This window comes from Desmodus rotundus, chromosome 9 (assembly GCF_022682495.2).
Source record: "Desmodus rotundus isolate HL8 chromosome 9, HLdesRot8A.1, whole genome shotgun sequence".
NCBI lineage: Eukaryota > Metazoa > Chordata > Mammalia > Chiroptera > Phyllostomidae > Desmodus > Desmodus rotundus.
In genome coordinates, this window is record NC_071395.1 from 95,812,579 (window position 1) to 95,833,000 (window position 20,422).

The 20,422-nt window shown below is 48.6% G+C and overlaps 1 protein-coding gene across 1 annotated transcript; it reads right to left on the reverse strand.

Moving 5' to 3' along the window:
• Positions 1-4,725: 4,725 nt before the first annotated feature.
• DYNLL2 (dynein light chain LC8-type 2) lies at positions 4,726-11,836 on the reverse strand. The gene is made up of 3 exons (XM_053911409.2): positions 11,556-11,836; positions 8,633-8,771; positions 4,726-6,682 (listed from the first exon to the last, which is right to left on the reverse strand). The coding sequence occupies exons 2-3, from the start codon at positions 8,762-8,764 to the stop codon at positions 6,545-6,547; spliced, it is 270 nt and encodes an 89-aa protein (XP_053767384.1). The 5' UTR covers positions 8,765-8,771; positions 11,556-11,836; the 3' UTR covers positions 4,726-6,544.
• Positions 11,837-20,422: the final 8,586 nt, after the last annotated feature.

The window sequence follows — 20,422 nt, forward strand, 5'->3', positions numbered from 1 at the left end:
CCGAAGAAATTCCACCTGTGGACTGCAGTCAGCTCCTGAGTTTCCAGCCTGACCTTCTTTACAGCCTGCAGTACGGATTCCAGACTTGCCCACCTAGTCCCACCATCAGGTAAGCCAATTTCTTGCCACAAGTCTAGATGGATGGATGGATGGGTAGATGGGTGGATGATAGAGATGATAGATGATTATGATAAAGAAATTATACCCTACTGGTTGTGTTTGCTTCTCTAGTGGAGCTCTGGCTGGTACAGAAACTACCTGAGAGAACCTTGTGTCCCTTGAGAGTCAGAGCTTGTTTTTGATCCAAAAGGGATCCGCCAGCATATTCATTAGACATGGTCCCCAAAATTCCCGGGAAACTCCCCTGAGTTCAAAGGATTATTCTGATGGAGGAGTCAACTGGGCAGGTCAGAGCAACACTCCCAATATCGTGTTCTGTCTTTCAGGGTATGCCGTCAGATATATTAGTCCTTGCATGTTTGTTAACCCATCTACAACACATTGGAACTTCACACAGCCCCTTAAAAATGTGCTTATCAACTGTCTCTGAAAGGAGACACAAAATTTCACAACATGAATTGCTCCTAAGGAGGGAAACTTGTGGTGGGAGGACGGAAGTGGGAGGGAGAATTTTCACTTTTTGTAGTTGCGGAATACTGAATTATGTGAAAAATCGTCTAGATTGGGGGTTGACAAACTATAGGCCACAGTCCAAACGTGGCCCACTGCCTGCTTCAAGTTTCACTGGGGCACATCCGCAGTCATCTGCTCACATAATGTCTATGGCTGCTCTCGTGTTCCAACTGCAGTTCAGTACTTGCCAGGGCATGCGGCCCACAAAGCCTAACATATTTACTATTTGACCCCTTGCAGAAAACAATTACCCATTTCAATCCAGATTTTAAAAAATAGAAACTGACTAAAAAAAAATGCCCCAAGAATTGAAAACATACGTCCACACAAAAACTTATCCGTGAAGGTTCACATGTACGTTTTTGTGTGGATGTGTGTTTAGCTATTCACAATAGCTAGAGTGTAAAGAACCCAACCCAAACGTCACTCAGCTGATGAATAGATAGAGTGTGAGACACACAGGCAGCGGGATATTAGTCGGCCTAAAACCAGAATGAAGTACTGATAAATGCACAACCCAGACGAACCTTGGAAACGTCACAGACACAACAGGCCATGTATGGTATAATTCCATTTATATGAACTTCCTGGAGCAGGCAAACTCACAGAGACAGAGTAGATGAGTGGTTTCCGGGTGCTAGAGAACAGGAAGAATGGAGACTGACTGCAAATAAGTGCAAGGTTTCTTTAGGAGTGAGAATGTTGTGGAATTAGGCAGTGGTGATGGTTGCACAACTCTGGAACACACTAAGAACCACTGAACTGCACACCAGCACTGAGTCCAGGGCATTCCACAGCTCAGCAGGGGCTTGGCACCTAGTGATGAACTGGCCCTCTCCATCACCTCCAACCAGGAGCAGACCTGGTCTGCGAGTTGAGATCAAGTTCTATATCCCAACTCTCCCAAACATCCACGTGACCTTAAGTATGGTTCTTTCCCTGTTTGGTTCTTAATTTCCTTCTCTATGAAGTGGGGTGATTTAGGGAGCCTGACCTCCCAGAATTACTCTTGCAGTGTCTTCATCATCACCATTGTTTTCCAATTTCAAATCACTTTCACATGCGTGAGGTCATTGGATCCTCATAACAGCCGTTTAGGGTAGATAGGTATTAACCCCATTTTTCAAATAAGAAAATTGAACGTCAGAGAGGTCAAATGACTTGTCTAAATTCACACGGTGGGTGTTGGAGCTGGGACTGACCCCAGGTCTTCTGATTCTAGATCCCGTGTTCTACCCACACCACCACACTATTTTTGCATGGTTGGCCTCTTTCCAGAAAGCCTAAGACAGCAATGTCCAGCAGTGTCACCAGTGTACACCTTTGTTTTGACAAAGCAAGGAAGGAGAGGCGTAGGGACTTGGGGTCCTCTTTGATCTTTTCTTCTGAACCTCTCTACGTTGGCACAGCAGCAGTCTGTGCATAGGAGTATGCATATACACTGGGGTGGACACCGAGCCCACTGCATCCCAAAGATATGCATGTAAGTACACTTGAGCTCTTCAACTGGTGCTGTCACTCCTTGTTCCCAGGGTGGTAAGGAGGCTGGACCTTTAGTTATGGAGAAGCCTAAGTGGTCAAAACTCTAGGAGTCTGCTCTCCCTCCCAAGTCCAGAAGACTCATTACCCCTCCCTCTCGAGACCTCAAGGAGGAAGGGGCAGCTCCTCGATCCTTACGAGACAGGAGCGAGAAGGGAGGGAGGGACAGGGAATTATCCTTACCTTTGCTGAAGTAGAGCCCAGGAAAGGGAACATCAGTGAAACCAGGGATCCAGTCCTAAGCTCAGAGAGCTAGGCCTAAATCTCGAGGGGTGTCAGTGAGACCGCTGCTGTCAAACCCAGTGCAGTGCCTTGCTCCAGCAGCGCTACCCGCTACACAGGCTTTGGCACGCTGCTCACCCCGTTTACCCAGAAATCTGGCTAATGACTGCTGGGTCTAGCTCAACGGGGCGCTCAGAGGTTTCAGAGACATAAGTCAACTGAAATGCTTTTAAACTAAAATGTACTTTATGAACATTCTTTCATTCTTCATAGTTGGCAAGGAAGTGGGCTGAGGCTTGCGCACATTTGTGGGCGGGGGGACCCACTCACTCCTGCTGCCCAAATATATAGGGCTGGGGGCAGCAAGGGGAAGTGAGGCCAAACGCAGAAGTCTCTTCAGGAGAGGCCAAGCTCCCCTGATGCAGAGGGGCTGCCCATGCTGGCTTCCACTCTTTCTTATTTGACCAAAGCAGTGAAGAAAAAGGAAAATGGTTCTTTCACAGAGATTACATTCTAGTTGTGGGAGACCAAGTAAATCACCAAATATGTCAAGCGTTGGCAGGTGCTGTGCTGAGTTACACTGGGTAAAGTTAATAGGGATGGTGAGAGGTGCTACTTCATATAGAATGTCCGCAGACCACTCTGATAAAGACGTTGGGGTAAAAACCTGAAGGAAGCAAGGGATAGTTCAGGGGACAGCAACATCTTAGGTCTAGGCTGGAGGACTCTGGAGTCCTGGAGAGACACAGGCGCGTTGCCCACAGCAAGAGACAATTCCCCACCACACTGGTTTGGTTGGGCCCCTGAGATTCATTCTCCATCCTTCTCTGCTCCCTAGGCGTGGGAGAGCTGACCCTGCAGACTGCATCCCTGAGTCAGTCTTGCCATCTACCCTTCAGTTCGGTTCCGCCAAAAGGATCCCCCAGAAGACTGGAAAGCAGGGTAAGAGAGGTGGGACATTGACACTCCCACTCTCTGGGTCTGGCCACAGTTCTGACAGTGGCTGCATTCCCCTATGCCCCAATTCCTGTCCGCCTTCCACAGCCCCTCTGTAACCCATGCGTCCATCCTGCCCCGACCCTGGGCCCCACAGGGTCAAGACTCATCTTCTCCAGCAAGCCTTGCAGAATGAGCCTTCCAGATGAGCACCACGCACTACTTATGCAGGGATGTATGGACCCTAGAAACCACCCAGACTGCCTCTCCCATTAAGGCAGGAAGAGGATGAGTTTTAGCCCTAGAGACCCATCGCAGACAAAATGTTGGCCTCAAACTCCAAGGCTCCAGCTCTGTCAAAGTACTCACACCAGCAAAGGCAGGAATAGAAGTTGGGGTTCTAGAGCCCCTTGTCTTCCTCCCTTAGGACCTTGCTGCCCCAGAAACAGCCTTCTCCCCAGGATCCAGCCCACCAACTTCCTGTGTGAAGGAACTCTGCAGACCTACTTCCAAAAATCAAAAGCTCACTGCCAGTTTATTTCCTTGCTAGTAGTTTTCACCACTGGAGAAGGCTTATCAATGTGTAAGTCTGCTCTACCAATTAGAACATGCCTGCCAGGGAAGCAAAGAACCTGCCTATCTTGTGCTCTTATGTGAACAGCATCCTACACCCAAGTACCTAAGAACTCAATAAAGGGTTTTTGAGTGAATAACTGACTACAGAAACGAGCACAAATCACCTCTGCTAACACCGCCACAAAGATGTGGTCATAAGCCCAGACACTAAGAGCTTACGATCAGGGATGGGCAGACACTACTGACTTCTCCAGGTATGTTGGGGCAGGAGACCCCAGGTGGGACAACCAGGATAACCCAGGAGTCAAAGGACCACTACGTTCCACCACAGGTTTCCATCTTTCTGAAGACGCCCCCCCAACCCAGCTTTTCCATTTCTGAGGGGCTAGAACAGGACTTAGCTTGTAGACACGGTCTCCAGCTCTCAGGGAAGTCTCGAATGAGAATTGTGAGGGCTATGAGCTTTGGCTGAAGGTTCTAAGCCAGCTCCTATAGGTCCAGTACAGCAACTGGAAACTGCTGTCCTGAACCTAGAAACTGGACCTATCAGGAAGGCAGCATTTATTAAAGACCCAAAATGTGGCTCACCTGGCCATCACTACCCAGGGATCTAAGAAACCCTGTGGATGAGTGTGGCTGGTTAGTTTTCTGCCACATAAGGGACCCAAACCTAAGACCTACAATTAAAACCTGATTCAGGCCCATCAGTATCTCTCTTCAGCCCCCATTCTACTCTTCAGCCTCTGCCCACCCGTGTGTGACACCACTGGCCACCTGACCAACCCCTTTAGCCCCAGAGAAACCCAAACAGCTCAGAAATGCATCAATCAACCTTTAATGTCCAAAAGAGGCATGGATGCAGAGCACAGGAGATGTGGCGGGGTCTCGGCCCCAGCTCCAGAAATGAGGGAGAGACGAACACACACCAGACATTTCCGACTGGCCACGCAAGTCTGGGAGGGCCGGGGAAACAGATTTGGACACTCGTAAAAGGGTTTGATACAGGGAACTCACTCATCATCCCAGTCCCCACCCTCCCGTCAGCAACAGAAAGAAAGCTCGGCACACGCTAAAGGCTTGGGGTGGGGACATTTTCCTGCCTCCCCACCAGCCCCAAGGATGGAGTTGAAAAAAAGAATGAGCTAGATCCCAACCCTCCCCTCCCCTCCCCAGTGTCAACCATATACTAGTTTTATTTTAAATGCAATTTACAAGAATCAACAGCTCAATCAACAATAACTCCCCCCACCCCACCACCACCCCATCCATCCCTATTTGATCAACAGACAAGATTTGCCCAGCACTCTCCTTGGAAATCTCCTCCTACAGGGCCCTGCTTCATCTCCTGATACCTGGCTTCATCACTGCAAGACTTCCTCCCAAGCCCCTCACAGCCCTTTATCACTTCCATTCCTATCATTCACAGTCACTTTCCCTCTCCACTGAGAGCCAACTCCAGAGCAGACGGCAGGCAGCATGACCATATCACTGTGGGCTATTCTCCTAAAACCTTCCCGGGAGCAGCCAGCCATAGGTCATGCAGAGTGTCTGGGCAAGATGGCTGAGGGGGGCAACACCTGTCTTCATCCACAAACGTTTTTTAACATAAAGGCCCATTTAGAACTAATTGTGCACCCTATCTACCCTTATACCCTAGAGATTCCATACTGTCCTGCCCCTCCCTCCCCTCCACCCCAAACCAAGACACACACACATACACACATATACACAGAGAACAATCAGGGAGACATTGATTTGGTTTGATTGCTAAGACCTAACTAAGGAACTACAGTCACCAGATACTCTCTTGTCAGCCAGCTAACAGAGGCTGCTCTAAGAGAATTCCAGAGGAATGAGAAAACCAAGGACTAAGCAGGGAGCAGACAGAAGTAGAGAAGAAAGAATAATCAAGCTAACCCTACCTCCAACATCCTCCTAGCACGAACTCTGGCAGGAAGAATAAAAGATAATCCACAAAGACAAAGCCCTTACTCAGAAACTCTTCTGACAAAGACAGCAAGACAAATCTGCTCCCCACTCCCACACACCACAGACAAACATGTCTCAGGGCCCCTTAAAGAATCCACCCCTCCAACCCCACCTTCTACCCCAAGCCCTGGAATCACAGTTCAGTGGAATAGTCTCCCTGGTACTAGATCAATCCCCCTGCCTTCCTTCCTACCCCTCTCTCCTTGCTGATCCTAACACTGTCCCCCTGCAGCCTCCCTGGTCCTCCCAAAGCAGAAGAGGCAGCTGTACAGTTTTAGTTCCACCTCCAGAAACTAATTTCTTTTCCCCAGCCTTCCTGGTCTTACTGGCTTTTTTTTACGGCTTATTTTATATAGAGAAAGAAAGAGAAAAGGGAAGGGTGGGAGAGATTTCCTAGTGCAATACAACCAAAAAAATTTTTTTAAGTTTTGAAAAATTAATGTAAAGCAGCCTTCTTCCCCAGGCAACTAAACAGAAAGAAGTTTGGTTTTGTTTACTGCAACATACACATGAAATCGAGTATACAGTCCATGCAGTAGCACAGCCATTGGTGAGGACATCCTGATGCTGGCCCCAGTGCAAAATAGTCCCAGCAACGTCATCTGCTTGCCATCGCTGCCGCCGCCACTGACACCTTCCCTGCAGCCACCTAGCCCGACTTGAAGAGGAGGATTGCAACTTGACCCAAGTAAAAATAGATGAAGTGCTTTGTCTCGTGTGTAACGTAGCTGCCAAAATTTCGGCCCACGATACAATGCCAGGTAGGGTTGTATTTCTTGTCAAATTCCTAAAAGAAAAATAAAAGGGAGAGAAGAAAGGTGATTAGGACAGCCAGAGGATGAGAAATCAGAATGGGAGTCTGGTCAATTTAGTTATCGCCCCCAGCCCAGCCCTCAGCTCCCTGAACCTCAGAAGCTCAGGTTCTAAGGCTGGCTAGGACACTCCTTCCCTCATTAATAATGTACCACCACAAAGGCTCCACTATTTCTCTCTAGCACTTTACACCCCGATCATCTCTCCTCCCTCTAGCTACCCTATTCAATAGCCCATCCTGTGACTCTTCAGCAGGAGAATCAGAGAAGAGTCAACCAATCCAGTGTCACACAGCAGGAGTAAAAGAGAGCAGGGGCAAACCTCGCTGACTGGTCACCATCTTCCATATTACTAAACCAGTATTTCCAAATGCCAAATACCAAGCCACTAGAGCAAAACAGGGACCAAACATCAGGAGTACCAGGAAGCAGCTCTGTGTAAGTCAATATTAAAGGCATTCTTGTGTGCTGGGCAATGTGTGGGCTGTAAGCACCAGAACAAGGACCTTAGACATGAGATCAAGGCAATTCCCTCCTCTCTCTCAAGGGCAAAAGTGCAGCATCAAAGCCGCCTAGGAAATCCGTGTGACCCAATGCAACCGGCAGCTCCCTGTCACCCCGTGGGTGCAGTAGGAAACCAATGGCTCAGTTCTAGATGCATCCTGCCACAGCCCTGAAAGGGCAACAGACTACATAGACCCAATGCTGCCTACCCTGAGGCTCAACATACAACTTGTTTGGCCTCCTCACAATTCCCACAGCACGACTCCAGAAAGTATTAAGGAACAGTGGAAAAGGCATGCGTTACCAAACCCAGCTTTAATCCTGACACAAGACTCTGTTAACACAGGAGACCCATAGTCACTTCCCTAGGTCTCATCTGTCCCATCAGCAAAACAAGAAAGCTGGACCACGTATAATCTAAGGACTTTTCTGGCTCTGGGAGTCCATGATTCTCTCCCTAGACAGGACAGCAAGGCGCTCACTCAGCAAGGAGCTGGCATGCCCAGGAGACCTGCTGGCTGTGCACTCTGACAATCGTGCAGAACTCCAGAGTCTCCCCTTCTCATCCCACCCATTTGGGCAGGAAAGCAGAGTTCTGTTCAACTCAGTGACACCCTACCACCTCTATAGACCAGAATGCCACTACTTAGGCATCCTTCTTGGATGTCAGAGCTGAGAATATTGAAGCCTAGGACTATGCCACCAATGGACATGGACCCTGACTCAGGATCAGGGGCCCTGTGTACCACTTCTCACTTCTAGCTCAGCTGATTCCTCATCATGTTTACCACATCCATTCACCCATTCACTTAGGAATTTTTCAGGGACTAAACCCACTGCTCCAATATTGTTCATCCATTTTTTTTAAAATTATATATTTATTAGGCCTACCCCTTTCTTAAGGTAGGGGAGAAGAGCATGACCCAACACCTGAGTCCTTTTTATTGTTATTTTTATGTCCCCCCCCCCCCCGAGTCCTTTTTAAGAGAAATACAAGGAAACTTCCTACATGATGAAGATTATTATAGAGATACACCACTTTAACTGATGAAGTTCCCTGAAAATTTGTATATGGTCTTGTATTATCCATTCAAATACCCTTGATGTTCATTTTGAATAGTTCTGAATTGGGCCAGTTATATTTATTCCCAAGGCTTCTCTCCCTGATCTCCTGCAGTGACATAATTATCTGTAAACACATATATATACACACAAACCAGCAGAGTTCCTATTAAGAATGCCTAAGGTAAATTATTTGGCAATTAATAATCACTCGCTCATCTGTCTGCTTTGCAAGTTCCTAGGGATTTGTTTGTGCGGGTATAGCTGGTTTCCTATGTCCTCAGCTCCAGCCCTCCCAAGGGTACAGCTCAGCTGCCTATCCCCACCCCTGGTCACCATTCACAGCTCTCCCAGTGCACCTTCTTGATATAGGCAGCAATGTCCTTCTCTATGTTGTACTTCTCCATAGCCTGCGTGGCGCAGTCAACGGCATCCTGTTGCATGTCCTCAGACATGTCTGCGTTCTTGATCACTGCCTTACGGTCAGACATTGTGACACTGCAGAAGAAGCAAAGAGGTAAGGCTGACAACCCCATGACTCTGGACAATGAACATTAGCAACTGGGGGTGGGGCCTCAGCGGGAGAGGGGAGTACCAGAGGTAAGGGCAACAGAAGACAAGGACAAGAGGCAAAAGGAGAGGGAGCTCACAAGCTTTTAACCAAGACATGGTCCCCAAACCTGGGAAATTCAAGATAAGCAGTAACAAAAATATAATAAGCCATCAGTTTTTATCATATGTAAAGTGAGGATTTTCTAACTCTAAACTTAATCTATTTCTGCTATCCTGAATGGCACCAATAATCAAGATACTACAATGTATCACCTGCCAGCTGTGTCCTTAGACAAATAACCTTTGTGTTTTCATACCATCACCTTAAACTGGGGACTGCAGGATTATCCTGAGGGTAAACCAGGTGGCATTAACACCTGAAGATAGTAAGTCCTTGATTTAATGACCATTGTTACATCATTGGTATCATAGTGGAAAGAAGACAGACTAGGAATCACCAGGCCTGCCTATGAACTTTTGTGGTTTTGGACAAGTCACTTAGCTTTTCTGCATTTGATTACTTCCATTTTAACAATGAGGGTAGCTCCCTATCAGGGGTTGTTATAAGGATTAGTTAAAAGTATACAAGATTACCTGCCAACAAGGACAGTCCATACAAGGATCTGCCCCACTGGCTAGATTCAGCCTGCCACCTGTTTTTGCAAATAAAGTGATAGAGGAACGCTTTACAATGGCAGAGTTTAGTAGCTGCAAGACACTGTACTGCCCATAAAGCCTCCAATGTTTACTACTTGGACTTTCACAGAAAATGTTGCAAACACCTAGGCTAACCAATGACCAGTGGTGACAGAGATAACAAAAAGTAAAGAATTACTATTTTAACTTCCTTTTTTCATAACTCTGCCATATAAACCAAGGTATTCACCCTACAGCAACCCAGACTTCTGGGATAGACTTTGCATGGCCCCTTCCTAGGATGACAGGAATCTAAGGAGGGCTGGCCAGAACCTGCCTGCAGTCTGCAGCATGTGAGGGCGCTTTGCAGGAATAGAGGAGAGGAGCTGCAAAATCCTATCCTCTGTCCTTGACCACAGTCCCGCCACACAGGGCAGTAACAATCCACCTCATCCCCCCAAATACAACTGTGTGGCTCAGCCCAGTGGACAAAACATGCTGTCATTCCAGCCCTGTCTGACGGAAGGCTACACAGGGTTCTGCACAACCAAGGAGAGCTCCCTGGTATCATTCCAGACCATCCTGATCTGAGCCCACACCACCTGGGACTGGTGGGCTGTGCGGACTGGGTGGGCTGAAAGGGAGACAGAACTCCTAATACTACCCCTTTACCTGTACCAGAGACAAAGAGCATGCATGCCAGCTGCCAGTTAGGCAGCCCTTGACTGATCCAGAGCACCTGTGTCTGGCACTGCCAACCTAAGCAGGGCTGGCTCTGCTTCTGCAGAAAGGCTGGCAGAGCCCAGGATCAGTGGGCCAGCACCCTCAGCCCCCACATCCTGACAGGAAAAGTCAGAGCCTCACGGACTCTGTGAGCGCTGCCTGGTGCTGAGGAAAGGTCGGGAGAACCCCGTTCCCGGCCTGACTACCTATATGACCTTGGGCAAATCAACATCTTTTTAAAAGCCAATGCTTTTAAAATAAATGAGGCAACTTGTGTGAGTTTAAGCAATGGTACCAAAGCAGCACAGGGAGAATGTGCTGGTATTATCAGGCTCTTTACACGTGAAGAAAACTAGTGTCGCTGGGTCTTCTATACCAGCTCCCCGTTCAGAAGGGGACCCTGTTTATCAACCCAGGGTGGGGGTGCGGCCGGGTCACAGAAATGAGCACCCTTTCCCAACAAGCTCACCTTGCTGCACTGCCTCCTCCCCACAGTGCAAAGGAACAACTTTATCACAGTAATGAAAAGCCACCTTACTCTCCAGGAGAGAGCCTGCAGTTACATAACGCTGGTCTTGTGACTACAATGCCACGATTCTTCACCCCCGGCCCCCCAGGCGTCTAAGAGGTGAGGCCTAGCCCCAACCTCCCCAGTCCAAGGTGCCAGTGAGAAAAGGATTGGGAGGTGCCCGACCTGGCCCCTCCCTCCTGGGAAAAAAAGCGAGACACCTGGGCCTCCCGAGAAGGATGACCGGAGGGCCTCTGGCCAGCTGCCTCGGTCACGAGCCAGCAGCTCCTTTGAAGAGCGAAGAGGCCATTCAGTACAGACCCCGTCCTCTATTCTCGGTTTTGCGACTCCCCAAAAAACATCCCTCCAGCACCCCCCCCACCCCGAAGGCCAGCATCAGGTGAATGAGAAAGCACCCGCCTCCCCACCTCGGCCCCGGCGGGTCAGCCGCCCTCCCCCGCCGGGCCTGGAGCAGCGCCGGAGTGACTGGGCGTCCTCGCCGCAGGAAGGACGCCCCAGAGGGTGGCGGTGGTGGCGGCGACGGCAGGAGGAGCAGCGTCACGCCCGAGCCCTCTCCACCCCACCCCCTCGGCCCCAAACACTAGAAGCCTCCACGCAGCGCAGGGAGACTCCCGGGGGAGACGAGAACCGCACCCCCGCACCCTGGGCCTCCAGGCCCGCCCCGATGGTCGCGAGGGCACAGGGTGGCGCAGCTCCGGAAGCGAGGGGCGCCGGGGGCGTCACGCCGAAACCAGCCCTTCTCCGGGCCCCGCGTGGGGAGGAGGCCTGAGGAGCACCGCGCGTAGGGCCGCACTCCACCGGCGCGGTCCACCGCCCCGGGGCCGCCCCCACCCACCGCTTACCTTCACGCAGGCGAGTCCGCGCGGGGCCCCAGGGGAGCAGCGATGGCCTGAGGCAGGACGCGGGCAGGGGCGGTGTCCCCTCGGCTACTCCTGCAGCAGCCGCCGCCGGGGCGGTCTCCGGCTCCCGCAGCACCGGGCCGAGCGCTCGCCGCCGCCGTCCGCCCTTCGAGCTTCCCCGGCCGCTCTCACGCCTCCTCGCTCCCGCCGGCCCGCCTGCCCGCTCCGCGCAGACGCCTCACAGCTCCGATCAGCTCCGCCGCCGAGAGCGACCAACGCTCGGCCCCCACTGAAATAGCGCCCCGCCCCCGCCCCCCCCCGCCGCGCGCGCCGCCGTCCGCGCTTCCCCATTGGCTGCGCTCGCCGGGCCCCTCCGCCGCGCGCGCCGCCGTCCGCGCTCCCCATTGGCTGCGCTCGCCGGGCCCCGCACTGCGGGCTTCTCCCCGCGCCGCTCTCGCCCCACATCTTGTTTCCTCCCACAATGCTTCGGGGCGGGGAGAGGGGGTGGGGAGGGGGGAGCTGGAAAGGATGGGGGAGGGCGATGTGGCCCTGAGAGAAAAGAGAATGCAGACCCCTTTAACCCCGGCAGGAGAGGCCAGGCCTAAAAAGGAATAAAGAGGCGAGGCTCAAAGAGAGGGAGAAGGGAGAGGGAGGGGCTAAAGACCTCAATCCCAAGAAGAATAAAGAGAGGGTAACGGAGATTTCAGACCCAGGGAGCTTGATGGGGAAGAGGTAGGAGATCCTAACCTTAGGGAGAGGAAGGCAAGGGGCCGAAGTCAACAGCATCAGAGGAAAAGACAGGACCCCTTCCTTCCCCCCAAATCTGTGGGGAGGAGAAGAACAGCCAGCCCTACGGAGAGGTAAAGTCATAAGCAGCTCCAGGGCTCCCTTCCCCTCACACTCAGGGAAGGTCCCTAGCCCACCGAGGTCAGCCTTTGTTCCTGAGTCTCCAGGCCACTGCACCTAAACTCCTACCCCGGGCCGCAGCTGCTGTTTATCTTCAAAAGCAATGGAGGCAGACCCTAAGCACAACTGTGAGGAGGGAGGTTTGTCTTTGGCACACAGGCCCCTGTGATAGTCCCTACCTGACTGGTTGGACAGGACCTGAGGGGGAGAACCCCTTAGAGGTGGGCACTGGGGCAAGTCAGAGCTGAGACGGCCATAAAATTCACCCCCTCCAAATTGCTCACCTTATAAAGGAGAGAACCAAGGTACAGAGAGGGGCGTTCTCTTGCCAGGGCACCACAGAGCCCGCCTGGATGTGAATTCTAGGCTGAAAAGTGGTGCTTCTGGGCGGGAGCCCCTCTGGGAGCTGAAGAGGCTGCTTGTGGGGGTGTGTGTAAATGCATGTTCACATTGGGAGAGTGCCTGCCCTCCACTCCACTCCACCCCACCCAGCTCTAGAGAAGAACGGGAAATGCCTGCTTTTTCTTCCCCTTTGTTTCCTAAAGGAAGTGTCTACCTAAAAACGTGGCGAGAGTCTTTATTTGGGAGCCAAGCATTTGGCCCACACAGTGAGGATTAAGAAGCTTCCATTCCCACCATTTTCCCTTCATTGCCCCAAACCATAGTTGGGAAGTCAGACTTGCTTTGGCCCTGGCCTGCTGTGGTTTGGAACATCATTAGTTAGTGTTCATTGTGTGTCAGGGCAAACATGGAAAGTCATCCCCTCCCACTTCTGCTTTCCACAGCTCAGTCATCTGCCAAACTCAATCTGGATTTCAGAGAAATAGGCAAGGCCTGAGGTATCCCCTAACACCAAGAGTGTTCTGATGTCAGCCTCTGAATGAATGGGGGATGGGGCATATGTGGGGAGGGAAGGCAGGAGGGGGAGAAGGATGCTTTATCCACTAAGGGTTTGTGAGGAGTTAATCTCATGGACTACTGGGAGGAGAACTCATACCCTCTTTCTCCAACATCATTAGCTTCCAGCCTCTTCTCTGGTCTGAGGGTCAGAACTGCCATATATGGTTGCGCTGTTGTTCATTGTACAATGACATTCAGCCTAAGAAGTAAATGGGGGCTAAGAGAGCCTGCGCTCCACTTGCTGTGTGCCTGGTACAGGCCAGCGTCCGCCTAAAACATGCATACCTTTTTCACGCGGGCATAAAGGTGACTGTGAACTAGCAGTGGCCCTTGCAAGGCCACACAGCCAGAGCAGAAATCCTCCCCCTCTCTGGCCCCCTTCCATAGATTAGAGTAGGGCAAGAGTTCGATCATTTCCAGTCCTGGGCTGTGGTGAGGTGGAGGTAGGGACACAGAGAACTTCAACTGACAGGGGTCAGAACCAAAACTTCTGACTTTTAAGAAATATGAGTGTCAGCCTGTGTGTGTGACAAGAACTAAACTCTAGAATATCAGGAAGATTTGTTAATAACAATATGGTTTACAGTTAAGTGTTAATATTTGTAGAGCCCTCCCTCTGTGCCAGACTCAATTCTAAGTGTTTTAAATGCATATATTATTGCATTCAGTCTCTGGAAGAATCATGGTGAACAACCAAGTTCACTAACTTGCCCGTTAACCCAGTTTGGCAGTGGCAGAATTCAACCCCAGGCTGTCTGCTCCCAGTACCTACGTTCAACCATTCCACTCTCCTAGCTCCTAACAGAGAAAAAAATTGTAAACCAGGAGTTCAGTGCTCTATCTAACTAAATTATACCAGCATTTCCTGAACTTATCTGACTCCAAAGCCCTTTTTTATCCAAACATTCGTTAACATCTCCAAGAACTACTGCTATTCCACAGGACACAGTTTGGGAAATGTGTGCTATGCTAATTACTGCCATTTATATAAAATGCTTACTGTTTATGATCATTACTGTGCAACATAGTAACTGTTATAATTAATGCTGGCTTAACTTGGTCATGTTTTTATTTGATGCCACTACACCTTTGTGATTGCTCAGTTTTCTGTTGCCCAGACCATGTCTTCAAACTTGAAAATCAGAGGGGATTTTTGTTATTTGTCTCATCTGTGAGTCCCTTACCTTCTGGCTACTTCTTTAACTTAGGGGTTTCCCAGGGCTTCAGTCACTTGAGTAGTTTCATCCACACATACGGTTTTGACCATGATCTGGGCCCTGATAGCCCCCCTACGTGCAGACCTCTCCACTGTGAGTGTCCCCCAGGCTTTCAGACTCTTCACTACACACATATAAACCCTGGTTATTAAGAGTATTGGCCCTGGTGCCAGAGTGCCTAAATTCTCACTGCCTTCCACCACTCTTTCAGGTGTGCAGATCTGACCAAGCTATTCAGCATCTCAAAGTTTCATTCTCCTCATCTTTAAATGGAGAATAATAATATCTACCTCATAGAGTTATGAGAAAAATGCATGAAAAACTCTTGGCACAATGCCTGGTCCATACAAGTGATTAATAAATGTTAGCCATCACCAGCATCTGTCTTCCAGACTCATTTTCCTTTCCTGTCTTTCTTACCTCAGTTCATGGCCCCATTATCCACCCAGGCACCAAGTCATAAACCTGCAAACCACCTAGATTCGTGTTTTTTCCTTACGTACCACATCTCCATCATCACTCACTTCCGGGATTTTTCCCCAGCTCATACCTCCTTTCATATAACTGCCTTGTTCTCATTATGAATACCGTGTGACAGGTGCTCATCTCTTCCAATTGTAGCGATCTATCTAAAAAGCAAACCTCCGAGCCATCACACACACGGCCTCCTTGCCTTATCTCCCCACCCTTCCCATCTTCTTCAATCTCTAGCAACACCATCAACTGCCTGTGTTTTCCCTCATACCCAGATTCCATACCTTTGTCCATCTGGCTCTCTTGCCTGTGAGGTTGTGGCTTTCTTTCTTGACTAATTCCTTTGAGTGTCCTCTGCGATGCCTTCCCTGAATCCCAGGTGGGATGCATATTCCTCTTCATTGCTTTGGTCCATCCAGGGCTTATCTCTGACCACATTCTATTAAACTTGTCAGTTTTATGTTTGTCAATAGGTCCTTGCAGACAGGGATTATGTGTGGGCTGTGGAACCTTGCACAGTTCCCGGAACATGAGATGTTCTCTGTAAGTATTGGTTAAACTGGTCGTGCTCATTAATGGCTGAAAAATACAGCTTGGAAGGACACTCTGTCTCTTACTCTACCCAAAGAGCCATGGCCAGGCTCTTCTGTTTCTGTAGGACCACCAACGAATGCTATTTACCATGGGCCCTTCCTGCCTAGAGCCACGCTGCCAGCCAAGGTGAACCATCGTTAGTCCTGGGGAAAGTCCAGGCCTGATTTTTAAATTGAGTTCCTCCTCACACTCTCTGTTGGGTAAATCGACACCTCAGAGGTAAAGACAATCAAGGGCTCGCCCACCCCAGCTGACTGGATCACCCAGAAAAAAGAGGCCATCCAGTGACAGGTCATTTCACCAAGCCGTGTAGCCATTACTTGCTTCAAGGGCTCCAGGAGGATGGAGAAGTGTGTACCAGCTGGGTACACACACGCTGGTACTCCTGTTGCAGTACAAACCGTGGTGCCAGTCCCCTCTGCCCAGTCCCCAGTGGGAAAACCTAAGGAAGAAAGCAACATGGAGTCTGCCCCATTTCCTAGCTGATTCTGGGGTGGCCTTAAAAACATACTTCCCTAGGCAACCGTTTGCCAGGTCCCAAATATTGCCCTTTTTCCCCCAAGTTCCCTGAAACCTGGAGGAGTCAGCCAAGGTTAACCATGTGACTGGGAGCTAGTGAGATAAACACTGGCCTAGGAGTCAGAGGAGAAATCCTAAGCCCAGTGTGACTCTAGTCATTCCACCTCTCAGAATCTGGATTTCTTCTAAACAATGGAGGACGGGATAACCTATCAGGTCCCTGTCAGCCCCAAAGCCTCTGATTCTCTGATTTCAATGCCCTGACATGAATGGTACCTTCCCTGTGGGTCAGAGAAATTTCTCTACCTCTAGCCAAGATTAAATGCCCTCTTTATTCTGATCTGACAAGCTCAGAAGTCAGAGAGCATTTCTCTACACTCCCACACCCCCCTCCAAAACTGGGATATCATTTTGTTCATCTTTGTACTCCCTCAAAGTAACAAAGTACCTTGACATAGTTAAAAGTCAGTGGATGTTCAGAGCTTTAATTAAAATATGAAAGCAAATGGTCACCAATAAGGAACCAAAGAGAAGATGTTCCAATGGAAGTATAGTAGTGGTTTCTAGGTCATGCCTTCTCCTGATTTAGGGGTCTTCCTCTGTCATCTGGACAATCCCGAGCAACCCTGCCCCTGCCATGGGAGAACCATGACAATCATATGGAATTTGTGAGCCTTTGAACATCCAAACGATCGCCTTAGGATTCTTGGCCGCAGAAATGTCTGAAGGGAAGAACAGGACCAGAATGGCAGCCCCCGACTCCAGGGCACGGGAACCATGGAGCAGCTTCCTTGGGGCATTCCTGTGGGGCAAATCGCTGGCATCTTCCACGAGTCACCACCCTACTGTTGATTCGGATTCCCAAAGAAGGGCGTCTGAGTGGACAAATGGAGTCACAAGTCCACCTTTTGGTCATGGAAGTGAAGGGCACCCTGACTGACAGGCCTTCTGAGATGGAGGAGGGAAATAGTTGGTGGGAGGGAAATCCGCACGCAGTTACAAGAAGCAAGAGAATGGGCACGGGGCAGGCAGAAACCATCAATTGCTCTTGGAGAGCCTCAGGATTGGGAGGCAAGATGATCTGTGTGGGAGGTCCTAATCTCCGCTGTCACAAAAACATAAGCTGTGCTCTCTCACTCAGTCCCGTAGAGTGTGGTGGGGAATGGTGAGGCAAGCCCTGAAAACTGAGGTCCACACAACTTTGCCTTCCCCTGTAGGACAATTTTGGAGGAAAACTTTGCCTTACCAGGCATGCTGCAATATATTCCAGTTGTCAAAACCCTTTTTTAAAAAAAATCTTACTGGGAAATGGAGGTCCCCCTTACAGTTCACATGATAAGGTAATTCTATTTTTATATATACATATATATATATATAAAAGCTTTATTGAGATATGGTTCACATACCATAAAATTCACCTTTCTAAAGTGCACAATTCAGTGGCTTTTCAAATATTTAGAGAGCTGTGAAACCAGCACCACTATCTAACTTTAGAACATTTTCCTCACCCCAAAAAGAAACCCCGTACTCACTGTCAGTCACTCCCCTGTGTCCCCCTAATCTCCAGTAATTTACTTCCTGTCTCCATGGATTTGCCTGTGCTGGATATTTTGTGTGAATGGAATTATAAAATATATGGGCTGTTGTGCCTGCCTTATTTCACTTAGTAGAATGTTTTCAAGGTTCATCTATGTTACCCATGAATCTATACTTCATTCCTTTTTATGGCCGTGGTTAATATTTTATTTTGTGAGCATACACTTTTGTGTTTATCATGAATCATTTGTGCTGTTTCCACTTTTTAGCAGTTATGAATAATGCCTCTAGAGACATTCAGGCACAAGTTTTTGTGTGGATATATGCGTTTGATTCTCTTGGATATACGGTGTACGCCTAGGTGTGGAATTGATGGGTTTTATGGTAACACTGTGCTTAACCTCTTGAGGAAGGGTCAGACTGTTTTCCAAAGCAGCTCTTCCTTTTTACATTCCCACCAGCAGTGTATGATACATCCTCACCAACGACTGTTACTGTCTGTCTTTTTGGCTATAGCAATCATAGTTCATGTCAAAGGATACCTCATTGTGTTTTTTTAAAAAATATATTTTATTGATTATGCTATACAGTTGTCCCATTCCATCCCCCACCTCTTTATTCCCCTCTGCCCTGCACACCCCCTCCCATCTGGTCTCTTCCACCTCCCACCTCCAGTTAGATAATAATGTACATGTTCATGTATCTTATATGTAAATTCTTTGGCTTCTACATTTCCTATACTATTCTTAACCTCCCCCTATTATCTACCTACCATTTATGCTACTTATTCTCTGTACCTTTTCCCCCATTCTCCCCGCTCCCCTTCCCCACCGATAACCCTCCATGTGATCTCCATTTCTGTGATTCTATTCCTGTTCTAGTTGTTTGCTTAGTTTATTTTGGGGTTTTTTTAAGATTTGGTTTTGATAGTTGTGAGTTTGTTGTCATTTTACTGTTCATAGTTTTGATCTTATTTTTCTTAAATAAGTCCCTTTAACATTTCAAAAAATAAGGGCTTGCTGATGATGAACTCCTTTAACTTGACCTAATGTGGGAAGCACTTTATCTGCCCTTCCATTCTAAATGACAGCTTTGCTGGATAGAGTAATCTTGGATGTAGGTCCTTGCCTTTCATGACTTTGAATACTTCTTTTCAGCCCCTTCTTGCCTACAATGTTTCTTTTGAGAAATCAGCTGATAGTCTTGCAGGAACTCCTGTATCCTTTTCTCTTGCTGCTTTTAAGATTCTCACCTTATTTATAATCTTGGGTAATGTAATTGTGTTGTGCCTTGGTGTGTGCTTCCTTGTGTCCAACTTCTTTGGGACTCTCTGAGCTAGCTGGACTTCCTGGAAGTCTATTTCCTTTGCCAGATTGGGGAAATTTTCCTTCATTATTTTTTCCAATAAGTTTTCAATTTCTTGTTCTTCCTTTTCTCCTTCTGGCACCCCCATGATTCGGATGTTGGAACATTTAAAGTTGTCCTGGCAGTTCCTAAGCCTCTCCTCATTTTTTCTGAATTCTTGTTTCTTCACTCTGTTCTCATTGAACGTTTATTACTTCCTTCTGGTCCAAACCATTGATTTGAGTCCTGGTTTCTTCCTGTCCCTGTTGGTTCTAATACATTTTCCTTTATTTCACTTTTTATAGCCTTCACTTTTTCCTCGATTTTGCGACCATACTCAACCAATTTTGTGAGCATCCTGATTACCAGTGTTTTGAACTGTGTATCTCATAGGTTGGCTATTTCTTTGTCACTTAGTTGTATTTTTTCTGGAGCTTTGATCTGTTCTTTCATTTGGGCCTATTTTTCCCCCTCAGTGTGCCTGTTCGTAGTAAGGGGCGGAACTTTAGGTATTCACCAGGGTGGGGCAACCCACATCACTGTGTTGTGTCGTTGTATGTGGGGGAGGTGTCTGAGAGGGAACAATGCCACTTGCTCAGGTCTGGGCAGGCTTTCAGTAACTTCCTCCACCACCCACAAGCAAATTGGGCCCTTCTGGTGCTGATTCCCAGGTGGGTGGGTTTCTGTACGTTCTAGGACCCTGTGGGTCTCTCCAAGGAACTCTCCTGTGAGGCTGGGCATTTTCTCCTGCTGCCTCAACTCCCACAGGTTTTTTCAGTCAGAGGCTTTGAGGCTCTATTTCCCTGCACTGGAACCCTGGGTCGCGTGATCTGTCTCACTCCCCAGTTGTTACTCCTGGTTTACCTGCACACAAATGTGGGACTGCCCTCTCCACCAGCCGCAGCCTTACCGTGAGTCCTCTTCAGCCTGGCTGCCCATTTCCGCCCCTCCTACCTGTCTGAATAAATATTTCTTCTTGAACTCCTTGGTTGTCAGACTTCCATACAGTTCAATTTTCTGGCAATTCTGAGGGGGGGTTGTTTTTAAATTTGTTGTTGTTCTTTTGGTTGTGTGAGGAGGACTACGCCTCCATCTTGCCCGGAAGTCTCTCATTGTGGTTTTGATTTGCATTTTCTTGGTGGCTAATGATGTTGAGCAGCTTTTCATGTGTTTATCATTATCAGCAACTTGTATATTTTCTTGAGAGAAAAATATTCAGATCCTTTGTTCATTTTTTATTAGGTCATTATCTTTTTATTATTGAATTGTAGTATATTCTGGATAGTAGACTCTCATTAGAGATATAGTTTATAATTTCTCCCATTCAGTGGATTGTAGAAACTTTGAAGCGGAAAAGTAATTTCTCTCTCTTTTTCTTTT

What these genes read in the sequence shown, in the direction of transcription:
- DYNLL2 (XM_053911409.2), bottom strand. Translation starts at nt 8,764, where the DNA reads ATGTCTGACCGTAAGGCAGTGATCAAGAACGCAGACATGTCTGAGGAC. An exon ending in TTGCTGCCTATATCAAGAAG is followed by an intron (nt 6,683 to 8,632) that starts GTGCACTGGGAG and finishes TTTTTCTTTTAG; the next exon opens with GAATTTGACAAGAAATACAA.